This window comes from Ostrinia furnacalis, unplaced genomic scaffold, assembly GCF_004193835.3.
Source record: "Ostrinia furnacalis isolate ACB-3 unplaced genomic scaffold, ASM419383v2 OfSCF3139, whole genome shotgun sequence".
NCBI lineage: Eukaryota > Metazoa > Arthropoda > Insecta > Lepidoptera > Crambidae > Ostrinia > Ostrinia furnacalis.
Genome location: NW_021133378.1, coordinates 237,708 through 250,325, shown reverse-complemented (window position 1 = coordinate 250,325; position 12,618 = coordinate 237,708). Strand labels below are relative to the sequence as shown.

Here is a 12,618-nt window from a genome sequence, read left to right as displayed (position 1 = left end):
TGACAGACAAAATTCCACGCGGGCGAAGCCGCGGGCGGAAAGCTAGTATACTATAAAATTATTGTTTATCAGTTAAATGAAAATTGAATACTTTTTTTAAGATTTAATCGGTTTTGCCTCTTACCCAGCGATATACAGGGCAAAATTAATGGGATGTGGGTTTTACCTGCTGCGACCGCGAGTGCCTCGCGAGGTGATGAGCAGGCGGGTGCTGCGGGGTGGCGGAGCGCGTCCAGCCGTAGCCCTGCGCGTAGGGCGGCGGCCAGCGCGCGCCGAACTCCGCTAGCTCCGAGCCCTCGCCCACCTCCCCCGACCTCATGCCGGGGGTCACCCTTCACCCTGGTGACAAATAATGGTGTTGACTGACTGCAGAATAAAGGGACATGTTATATAGAAACTAGCGGCCGCCCGCGAATTCGTATGAGTGGATCCTGTTTCGTTTTACCCCCTTAGGAGTTGAATTTTGCAAAATCCCGTCTTAGTATCTACGTTCTAAAAGGAACCCCCATGCAAAATTTGAGACTCTTAGCACTTGTAGTTTCTGACATTTCATGATGAGTGAGTGAGTCAATCAGTCAGTGACCTTTCGCTTTTATAAATATAGATGTACAGTCTAAACTAAGACTTGGTGGATTTTAACGTGACGTCATATGTTGCAGTTGTCATCTGATCCGGCTTCATTACCATCACCATCCATGAATCCATGATCCAGTTCCACACTGTTCCTATCTCTACTATTCGGCTATTCTGTTTCAGATACTTCCAGCCTTCGAGTGTAAAATGACATGCTTGGTCTGAATGTATGGCGACTTATGACGCATCTCCATGAACAGTGCTATGTTAGGGTCTAAAACACAATGCTTCTAGGAATTACATGGCCAATTGCTTTACTCCTAATATTTCGAAGCTGAAAACAGCTAATCAAACAAAGGTGACCAGGTGTGGCAAGTCACAGGAGCGGCTGTACACAAGCCTCCATCGCTGTGTGTCTTGTAAACACCACTGTTTACATTATACCTGCCAAAAGGTCTAATGGCAGACATCATACCTACAGGTGTTGATATTCAATGAGCGCTATATTTATGGATGTGTGGTGTGTGTTCAAACCAATAATGTATTATGATGATTATGAGCATCTTCCATAAGGTTGTCCCTAAATTGTTAAAAACGTTCCCTTTTATCATCACATGGGTTTTGATGGCATCCAATTAGTTGATTAAAGGTTTTGAAACGGTTTTTCCAAAGTTTCATAATAGAAATCCACATAAACCTCCACTTTTCTCCTCATGGTTAAATAATAATTACGCAGGTCTATTATTAAAATTTATTGCACATATTTCACTGAACTGAATAGCAAGTATTTCAATAAAACTGGTTATAAATAAGACCCCAATTTTAATGTCTAACTTAGTTTAATTGAATACGGCGACTATTAATGTAATCGTGACTTTTATGAGCTCCGGCTACTACGCAAAAGTTCTTTAATTGATAGCTGGGTGATAATTCACAAGTTCTGGAATGCAGCGTACGTACCGCGGGTCGGAGCCAAATCACGTACCGACCCGTGTACAGAGCTCGTGCCACCTACTACCTACTCAGCGAGGAAAGAAGTGATTGTCTTAACGCGCTAAATAAAAATAGCTTTTACTTCTAGATCGACTTCGTTTTTACTTAATAGTAGTTATTTTAACATACGACTTAATTAAACCTGCAAATTAAATTGGTCCGTAACAAGAGTTTCATGATTTGGAGCTCTTTTGTTAGTTTAATTTTATTCAATCCAAATCTAAAATAGTGGTACTCCTGTAGGAAAATTGATAGTGTTAGAATTTTTAAATTCGAATCTTTATTTCAGCAATGGTCTGTCTGTTGTACTACCTATATGAACTTTGTTAAATGACATTGGGAACTTTTTGCCCCACTTTTCGAAAAGTAGCGGACACAAACGAAACCTATCACAGATGATACATACTAATATCCAATGAATTTCCGTGCATTTTTTTTTCTCTCTTATATGGGAATATTGAGAAAATGAAGTATTAATATTTTATTTTATTTTACATTTAGGTAACATTTTTGACGACCTCGGTGGCGGAGAAGCGCACACACCGGTTTTCAAGGTGTGCCGGGCCAATCCTGAGGTCCCGGGTTCGATTCCCGGCCGGGACAATATAGAAAACGATCTTTTCACATTGTCTCTGGTTTGGGTGTGTTGTGGTTCGTCGTTCCCGATTTCCATAACACAAATGCCTCAGCTACTTATTTTGGGTTGGAGTAATATATGAGATGTTGTGTAATATTAATTTAAGTATTTATAATATTTTATTTATTTATATTATTTTATTTACTTTTATTGGTTACTCTGCAATGCCAAACAACATAACATATAAAAATATCAAATCATTGTAGACAAATATATTTTCAACTTAGACTCGTCATATCTCAGAATTCCCATATTTATTTATTTATTTATTTATTTCCACACACATATATATCACAACATAGCGCTTTAAGTGAATATACCTACAAGTATAAAGCTTTGAAATAAAATACGTTTCATCTTTGTCCGCCGTGGGGCATTTTCTCATATTAAAGTTCCCAATGTCCTTTCCCGACATAATTTATTTTTAAACAGTTTGTAGAGTTACTAAAGTAGTACTTAACTAACTTGTTCGTGTAAAACTTGGTTTCCAGTTTTAATAATCAAAACAAAACAAATAAGTTCAAAACCCAATGCGCGATAATAACAGCAATTCATGAAACAACAACCTTCATGAGTTTTACTTCTAATTGTTATTCCATTTACGATTCCGCGCCCTAACGGCGTTACAATAGCGGCCGTAAACCGGCCACTCATCCCACGGCGGTTACTTGCCGGTTACCCGGCAATTTGCCATAAAGGCTATCGTAAAGTAGCCAATGAGCGTTTAAGCGCGAACGGCACTTCCGGTGCAGCGCACGCGACAACGTTTAATGACAATCCGTTATTTATAACTATGGTAATCTCAAGCCGATGACACATGTAACACCCTGTTAATTAATATCAGCAATGGATGCCTTGCACTAGGTGGTATTTTAAACTTAAATCGCTTTAGAACTTGGCAAAGACAATCTTGCTACATAGGACTTTCAAAGTTAAAAGGGAATTTTTATTCAGATCTTTTGTAACTTAGGTCAGTTTTTCTATTAGGATAAATCCAACTAAGTAAATATACTAAAGGGATCATAATTGAATCGCTGAAAACACTAATTTTGAAAAGTCGCGATAAGTGTAATTGCGCACTACGATTGAATTGCATAATAGGTACCTAAGTAGCGGTAAACACATGCCATTTCAGTTAGTCTGACAAATTATAACATTACACCCAATCACCTACAATTCTATAATTAATCAATACTCCGTGAATAGAATGCATCAATATTCATAACCTCGTTGCACCGGCGAGTTAATTGTTTGGTCGGAATCCGGGACAATAGCGAGGTGAGCTTAGAGTCCACTCGTGTGCCGGAGATAGCCACTTGATTGCATAACCGCTCTGCACTGCAGCATAGATATTGCCGTGTATTGGAATGCCTTTCAAGCGTCTGGCTTTGTGTGAAAAAATCCGATCGAATGTCAGCTTTTCAGCTGCACTCGAGCGCTATGCGGGACACAATAGAAGGGATGTTTGACATTTAATCGAACAGGAAATAGGTAGGTATGAAGTTTGCAAGGTTTTCCTTTTAAGATTATTAATTCATACAACAACATGTGGAACCTTAAATTTTATGTATCTTGGAGATGATAACTACTATTTATAAAAAAAGAAATTTAAATAAAATCAATTGTTATGCCACAGCACTAAAAGACATCCCAAACTCGAAGATGAACTCTATCTCAACTTATCAAAATCTGCGTAAATTGCTGCTTTCAAGCTACATAACTAAAACTAAGAGCTCACTACTGAACTGTTTTAACATGGATTTGTCAAATTGATATCGGATTCAGACGAATTGATATTTTTATACTTTATGCGAACAGACTTACAAACACTGTATCTAATATTAATGAAATGGTATTACCGCAAAGCTCTATAGTAATTGCTTTCAACTATCTAATTTTTTACTGCTGGCTGGCTCACATCTATAGAAATTATGCAACTTGTACGTACTCAAATAACACACGTTTAAACCCGCCCAGTTCGAGCACATTGAAAGAAATTGGCCCAACTATCCTTTCCTGCGATAATTTATCTCGGCAGCCTGCAGTCGGACCAGACGCGCTGGCGCCGCGCCAGCGGCCGGCGCCGGCTCCGGCCCTTATATCGGTTTATGTCGTAACTCCAGATCCCGCGATGTCTTTCGTCGATTTCATGACGTTTTACTTACAATCCAACTTTTTGATCGCGGCCTCGATCTGTCCAAAAATTGGACCTGAATTTCCTAAAATTGTAAGAAGCTCTAGTGTCAATATAAAATAAATGAAAATATTTTATGGCTCTACATTTACAAATGTTCTTTAGTATTTCCCAATTTGACATTATTGACCCTGATTTATTATGTCTAAGCAACTCTATAAATATTTACATTCATGTAGTTCGTTTAATTGTGTTATTTATCACATTTATGTAGTTCGTTTAATTGTGTTATTTGGACAAAGTACATAATTCAATACCTATAAGACGCTTTCTTGGAATTTTCATTTAGCAATAGCGTGAGAGATCTAATAAAATTTGGGCTTGTCTCTACGTGACACGAATCATAGAGATGAGAAGTTTAAATTTGAAATGCTGCATTTTAACCATGCAGTGCAGCAGGCTGATCATCTAGAATTAATAGAATATGTCAAGTAAAGCCTACATGATGATCAAAAAACTTGTTGAACAAAGAAGTGGTCAGTTTTATGACGTATGTAGGTAGTTTTATTTCATTTCAAAATGAAGATCGACGACGAAGTTTCTTTGTCTGACGACGAACTTCTGGACGTAAGCTTTTCCAAAAACTGTCACAAAGCTAAAACCATTTTTTCATCCAGACTTATACCGATTAAAATTCTAATTCTATAACAACATTTTTTTAAACTATATTTCAGCTTTAACCTCACCGTCCTTATACGAGTAAAGGTATTCAAGAAGATAAACACAGAGCCTTTAATTAATCACCTTACCTACGATGAAGTTTACCGCGTCACTGAGCTGTGCCTGGTTCATTCAAAAAGGCGTTTATCATTCAGCACATTAGTATAATGTGGGCGTGTTGTGCCGGATATCTTCTCAGTTACGATCGAAACAGACCACTGGGTCGGAAAACGAGGGCGGTCCGAGATAACCAAATGGAAAATTTGCTTGGAGTGCCGGCAGCGGGCCACTGAACTAGACTCTCTGCAGCCGGCAGATTCCTATCGCTTCATTAAATCCACCGCATATCGGCTGTTTATTGGATATGCCTCTGTTTACTTGATACAATTCAGTGCTTGATTTTCTAGTGTTTGTCTAAAGCATCTAAAGGCTATGTTAAGCTAAACGAATGACCAACTTGCATCTTTGCTTGAGTTTGTATCGAGTTTTGAGCTTTAATTAAGACTTTATAAGCCTGTACAAGTCACAGGCTTATAAAAATACAATTAGAAACTGAAATATTACAGACTCCAATAAAAAGTAGATAACTACAGACAATTCGTAATGCCATTCTAACATTATTGATATTGCAGTAATTGTAAAACATTTTTGCTCCATAAATTCTTAACTAGCAACTAGGTTAATAAGGTTAGCATTAAGTAATTATGCCAATAATAAGCGAAGTGAAATAATTGTATTTCCTAAGACACTTTAAACTAATTCTGTTTCATGTGTTGCTTTTCCCAGCCACTGAGCCCATTAATCTGTTCCGGTCTGGGGCCTAGAAGCTAAATTACGACTTTCCATCTTAGTGCGGCTCCCAGTTAATAACACATCCGTTTTGTCAGTCCCTCTTCACGGTGCGGCCTCTTAATTTCGCATAAGAAAATGAAATTCGTATGAATGAGATTACTTTCTTGGAAAATGGCGAACTGCTTTGCGTTAGGAAAACGTCGTGTAGGTACTTACGTAGTGAATTTGCTGAAATTATTTATTTGAATGTGTCATTTTCGTCAAAATAGCATAGAATTTGTGTAGAGTAGTGTATTATTACCTATAAAATAAACAACTTCGTTAAATATAATATTTAACGCTCTATGCAAATTTTCAGCTGAAACTTACTACGACATGTTCTACACAGATTGTTTTCGAAGTTACTTTAACAAAAAAGAAGCTGTGAAGCCAAAAATATTTTCATTTTGTTAGTCGACTCAGCAGTTTCAACATTTTTGGTGGTAAAACAAATATTGTAAAAAGACAATGGATGCGAAGGGCGCTCGTGACGTCACGGGAACGGCGGGCAACGCGCGGGGGAGTGAGTAGGTTCAAGGGCGTGCATGTAGGTCAGTGGGACACGAGCGGGTGCTACCGTGGTCTATGGACGGGACTCCAATGCTTGTTTATGCTTGTTTATTCTATTTGCCACCCCCAGTCGAGGCTAGCTAGTCAGGAAACGAAACAATGTTAGAGCAATCACGGTCGTGAAGTATTAAAATCCGAAAACTTCTGATGCTGTTGAGTAGATTAAAAGTTTTTGTCAAACTCGAGGCTTTTGACTAGCTCAAGAATCATTTTAGAACGAAATTTATCAAACTTAATAGGTACGATTGTNCCATATTTCCATAATGAAGAATATTTTGAAATTGAGGAATTGTATATCAACATACGGGCGGATTTAATGGATATTTTGGCTGGAATAGAAGGTCAACGACGTTCCGTCGAAGCAGTAAACTTTTCAACATCTACTCAAGACAGTCAACAGCCGTTCGCAAAGTTACCAAGAATACAATTGCCTACATTCTCCGGGAAATATGAAGACTGGCCAACATATCAAGATTTATTCGAAGCACTTGTTCACAACACGTCATTAAGCGATGTACAAAAACTACATTATTTGAAAACAAGCGTATCTGGGGAAGCTGAAATGTTATTACGTAACATACAAATAACCGGAAGAAACTATACACAGGCATGGAATATTCTCAAAGAGAGGTTTGGAAATAAAAGAATAATAGTTAATTCGATTTTGAAGAGGTTGTTCGCTCAGAAGAAAGTTATTAGTCAGTCGGCAAGCCAAATGAAAACATTACTTGACACTACTGCGGAATGTATTACAAGTTTGAATAACTTCAAAATAAAAACAGATTCTTGGGATCCAGTAATAGTATTTCTGGTGGGGCAGAAATTGGATACAGAGTCGTTAAAGGAATGGGAACAACAAGTTCACAAGGATAACTTCGATGAACTGCCTACCTGGGCTGAAATGAAGAAATTTCTCGAGTTGAAATTCCGAACCTTAGAACTAGTTGCTCCAATTACATCAAATAGTACTAGAGAGAGGTCTACAAATCAAAAATCATTCCACATTGCGTCTGAAGATAATGAAATTGATGAAATTCAGTCTGCACATTCGAGTATCAATTCAAAACAAACTTGTTCGTACTGCAATGAAGTTGGTCACTACATCTATAGTTGTAAAGAATTTGTGAAGCAACCTGTGGACAAGAGACACGAATTCGCTAAGAAGAGAAACTTGTGTTTTAACTGCCTCATTCCAAACCACAGTGTATATAAATGTAGACAAAAAACATCGTGCCGAGTTTGCCAAAGAAGACACCATTCGCTTTTACACCAAACAAAGAACACAAATCAAGAAGAAAGCTCACAACCAGAACAGAATATCACAACTGCACATTTCTCCAATGAACAACCCGGTCACAAAGTATTATTAGCAACAGCACAAGTCGAGGTCTCAGGGAACGATGGTAATACACACCTGCTTCGTGCTTTAATCGATCAAGGGTCAGAGGCTTCATTCGTTTCTGCAAGAGTAGTTGAACTGTTAGGCCTGAAACGGACTAATATCAACGGTGTGGTCTCTGGAGTAGGAGAAAATACAAAGGTACCGATCAAACACTTAGTCGACCTGTCAGTCAAGTCGCAATACAATGATAAGGAAATTATACAAGTGAAGGCCTACGTTTTGAAGAAAATATCTACATGTCTTCCCTCGAGAAACATTGTGGCTGACTGGAAAGAGCTCCAAACGTTACAACTGGCTGACCCTGCCTATCACACGCCTGGTAAAATCGACCTATTACTCGGCGCAGACATCTTTTGTAAGATAATTGAAGAAGGGCTAGTGAGGATGCCAGATGGGATAGTTGCTCAAAAGACAAGTTTGGGGTGGATTCTCTCGGGTCAAAAGGACAAAGGAAACAACAGTCACAATTTGATTTCACTACATATAACAAGTATGGTGGCTGAAGATAATGATTTACTAAGAAAGTTCTGGGAAATAGAAACTGATTTGTACAAAAAGAAGAAACTACTGACAAAAGAAGAAGAGAGATGTGAAGACATATACAAACAAACAACTAGAAGAGAAAACACTGGAAGATACATAGTACACTTACCTCTGAAACAATGGAATAACCAAGCAATTGTTTTTGTAAATTAAATCATCATATATAAAGAGTTCTCCTTTAAATGTATAATATGGTTTTAAATTATCTGGTATATTTTTTATATTAGGCCACCCATTTTTTATACATTTTGTTAATTCAATCAATTCTTTGTCCTTTGCAGTTTCTGTTTGTATTAATTTATATTTGGATGATGGAATTTTTAAATTACATCTAATCATGCTAACATGTGGCTCTACCAGATCATCTAGAACCGTATCATCATCTTTAGAATTATTAAAATTGCGTGATAAAGAATCTGCTAGCAACAGTTCTTTGCCTGCTTTGTACTTCACTACTAGATCGTATTTTTGTAATTGTAACCGCATTCTTTGTAACCTCAATGGTACATCACACAATGGTTTTTTAAATATTATTTCAAGTGGTTTGTGATCTGACTCAACTTCTATAGTTTTACCGTAAATATATTGATGAAACCTCAAGCAACCATAGACTATAGCTAGCATCTCTTTCTCAATTTGTGCGTACATTTGTTGTGTGGTTGTCATTGCTTTAGAGGCGTATGCAACAGGAAGATCATTTTGCAGTAACACTGCTCCTAACGAGTTTTTTGAAGCATCCACTGACAGCTTACAAGGTTTATTAGGATCATAAAATTGCAATACCGGTTCTGAACTTAATATCTCTTTCAACTGTTTAAATGAATCATCTTGTTCCTTATTCCAATTAAAATCTACACCTTTTCTAATTAATTTTCTTAATGGATGACAAACTTCTGACAGTGAAGGGATAAATTTAGAGACATATGTAATCATACCTATTGCCCGTTGTAAGTCTGCTACATTCTTTGGTTGCTCTAGGTTTAGTATTGCCTGTACCTTTCTTGGGTCCGGTTTGATGCCATGTTTTGATAATATATGCCCCAAATATGTGATTTCTGAAACACCAAATTCACATTTTTTTAAATTAAATTTAATACCATTTTGCTTTGCAATTTTTAACACCTCCAACAGTCTTTTGTCATGTTCAGCCTTAGTTTTTCCATATATTATTAGATCATCAATGAAAGCTTCACAACCAGCTACCTGTTCAAATATCTGACTATATTGTCTATGAAAAATTTCGGGCGCTGAGGCCAATCCATAAGGCAGTCTTAAAAAGCAGTATCTACCAAAAGGAGACGCAAATGTGCATAGTTTTGAACTATTCTCACTCAATTTAATTAAATAAAACGCAGTTGAGGCATCTAACTTACTGAACACTGTAGCGCCAGACATTTTGGCTGATACTTCATCAAAAGTTGGTAGTTTAAAATGCTCTCTTCTAATACAATTATTAAGATTACTTGGGTCAAGGCATACCCTCAGCTTGCCATCAGGTTTTTTTACAATTACTATATTGCTGACAAAATCTGTAGGTTCGGAAATTTTTTGAATTACATTTAGTTTTTCCATCTTATCTAATTCTCGTTTAAGTGACTCATGTAATGCCATGGGTACACCTCTACAAGGCTCAACTTTAGCTTGATAGTTATCTTTTAATTTTATCTCATACTCTACATCTTTTAATAAACCTAATTTTTCATCAAAGAGATCAAAATTTTCTTTAATCAATTGTTCATAGTCACTATTTTTGCCCAAAGTGATCTGGTTCAAATACTTACGTTTCAGTAGTTTCAGCGAAAATATTGTTTTATGACCTAAGACTGCTGGAGATTTTTCTTTGCTATCAACCACCTGAAACAATATTTGTGTATTTTTTCCATTTATTAGTTGACATTTTAGCCATACTTTTCCCACACAATTAATATTAGATCCATCATAATTACAGAGCCTTAGACCATTTTTTGACATTTTATGTTCCAGTGACAATTTTTTTAATATATGTAATGGTAAAACATCGCAGTCACTACCTGTGTCTAGTTTAACATCAACAATTTTATTGTTAATCTGTAAAGACTCATACAACTGTCTGTTTATAGAATTATTAATATCGTCTTGAACCATACCTAGTACTATGTCCGAGTCATCACTATCCTGATCCTGATTTACAGCATGTACCTGAGAGGGGGTCCTGCACATTTTGGCATAGTGTCCATAACGGTTACATTTCTTGCACCGGTAGCCAAATGCAGGGCATTTAAAACCATGGTAGTATCCGCACCTCATGCACTGCTTCCTTACTGCTTGACGACTGTCCCGAGTTTCTGGCAAATTCTGATTCCTATCACGAAAATCTTGCGGTTTTTCCAAGTTTCGATTTTCATTTTTATGTGTTGTTCTGCTTATATTATTTACCTGCATCTCAGTGGTAATTTTTTTTACATTTTCTGTGGCTAATTCTGCCGCTTTGCAAATTCTGATACATTTGTGCAGGTCTAGGTCCGGATCCTGAAGTAATGCTTCCTGTAGTTTGCAATCTCCAATGCCTCTAATTATCTGACTTTTTATTAAGCTGTCTTTTAATTTGTCAAAATTACAATCCGAACTTAATGTTTTCAAAGCTGTCACAAATTCACCAAAAGATTCGCCTTCTTTCTTCTCTCTGGTGAAGAATAAGTGCCTTTGCATCGTCTCATTTTTTGCTGGCGAGCAGTAATTTCTAAATTTCTCTAGTATTGTTTTAACATTTAACTTTTTTTCGCCGTTTTTGTCCACTTCAAACTCAAATGTGTTATAGACCTCTAATGCATCGTCTCCAATAACATGTAGAAGCAAAGCATTCTGACCATGTTCATCCAATCTTTCTTCAGCCCCCGATGCTTTAAAATAGAGCAAAAACCTTTGCTCCCATCGCTTGAAGTTTTGCGAAATATCGCCCACTAACGACAGCGGCGGCGGCTGTTTTAACATCTCCATCTTAATTTTCTAATACTTATTAAATTCTTACCACTCGACTGCGCCATATAATATAGTTATTTATTAATTCAATAATTAAAACACTTTGTACTCCGACATCTTTATTATGTGAATGACAGATGATCGTCGACCACAGATAACATACATCACACATCCGGTAGGTTAGACGACCATGCCGACATCGCAGCCACTCCGCTAGGACAGGCAGAAGTGCCTGCACAGCGCGACGAGCGACTTGACTAACGGCCAAGCGTCCTCTGCAGCATTCTAGGGCCATCTCCTCAAGCTCTTCTTTTTTAGCCTCAACCTCACGGGGCGCATGCCTTTGCCCTTCAGATCTTTGGTCTCCCCGCCACTGGTGGTACCTATACCGCGGCGAGGACCTTGGCGTTCAGGTCCCAAGGCATGCTCCCAGCCAATGAGAGGGTTGCGTCTGCGGATATTGTGCGGTACCCGCAGACCACCCTCAAAGCAATCAAGCGCTGTGCCTTCTGCAGAAGAAGGGTTGTAAATAGTTTACTATCCCATCAAACTCGGTCGAAAATAAGATGCGTACTTTCATGCACATCATCAGGTTCATACTGATGATCAGTCCGATTAAACTATCGGCCGATAAAAAGTCTGCAGTCTACGGGGATTCTAAAAGATATTATTGCTGCTGTTGACTTTAGTGGTTTACCCTACATCGGGGCATCCGTAGTCAAGAGTTCTTTGCGCATGGAATACTTATTGTTTTATGGATGCATCCCATGATTATAACGTTAATGAATTCAATTAAGAAGAAAATAAGTTAATTGAAGTATGGGTTATTTAATGGGTGGGACAGAAATGAATTTTCAAAATGTAGTAGATAAGGATTAATTATTTTCATTGTCATTAAATTTGTTAGATCCTAAATCATGTTTTAATCGATAAAATGAGTTAGGTGGAAACAGATTTCTTTTAGCTACAAACTACAGCTAAGTGAAAGGCGCCGAAAAGTACAACGTGTTATGACCGCGTTCGTGTGACCTAATTTTGAGAATGAAGAAAAATTAATAAATAATAAAATATTATGTTAAAATAATATTTTTTTTGAACATGAAATGATTAAAGTGTAAATAGTTTTTGGAATGATTATTTTGCACTTTCATTAAATTCAATTCCATATTTTTTATACATGGCAATACCCAACATCTCATTATTGTTCTATCAATTTAATGTGTTATTAAAATTTTATACGATTATTTTTCATCAAGG

The 12,618-nt window shown here is 37.3% G+C and overlaps 3 protein-coding genes across 4 annotated transcripts in view; 1 reads left to right on the top strand and 2 right to left on the bottom strand.

Annotated features, from left to right (window-relative positions):
- Positions 1-319, bottom strand: part of dysc (whirlin protein dyschronic) — a 71,570-nt gene extending 71,251 nt beyond the window's left edge. Inside the window, exon 1 of the mRNA XM_028310909.1 lies at positions 167-319. Coding sequence (XP_028166710.1) covers positions 167-319 — 153 coding nt within the window. The remainder of the gene's footprint in view (positions 1-166) is intronic.
- Positions 320-7,173: 6,854 nt separating this feature from the next.
- Positions 7,174-8,556, top strand: LOC114357337 (uncharacterized). The gene has a single exon (XM_028310908.1). The coding sequence runs from the start codon at positions 7,174-7,176 to the stop codon at positions 8,554-8,556; it is 1,383 nt and encodes a 460-aa protein (XP_028166709.1).
- Positions 8,557-9,136: 580 nt separating this feature from the next.
- On the bottom strand, positions 9,137-11,536 carry LOC114357383 (uncharacterized). Of its 2 annotated transcripts, XR_003656297.1 has the most exons (3): positions 10,530-11,536; positions 10,185-10,257; positions 9,137-9,458 (listed from the first exon to the last, which is right to left on the bottom strand). XR_003656297.1 is itself a non-coding variant. In XM_028310980.1 (2 exons), the coding sequence occupies exons 1-2, from the start codon at positions 11,377-11,379 to the stop codon at positions 10,250-10,252; spliced, it is 858 nt and encodes a 285-aa protein (XP_028166781.1). In that variant the 5' UTR covers positions 11,380-11,536; the 3' UTR covers positions 9,137-10,249. The 2 variants fall into 2 exon arrangements, 1 of the variants encoding a protein (XP_028166781.1); XM_028310980.1 differs by having other exon boundaries at positions 9,137-10,257.
- Positions 11,537-12,618: the final 1,082 nt, after the last annotated feature.

Coding starts and splice junctions, on each gene's coding strand:
- LOC114357337 (XM_028310908.1), top strand. CDS start 7,174: ATGAAAACATTACTTGACACTACTGCGGAATGTATTACAAGTTTGAAT.
- LOC114357383 (XM_028310980.1), bottom strand. CDS start 11,379: ATGGAGATGTTAAAACAGCCGCCGCCGCTGTCGTTAGTGGGCGATATT.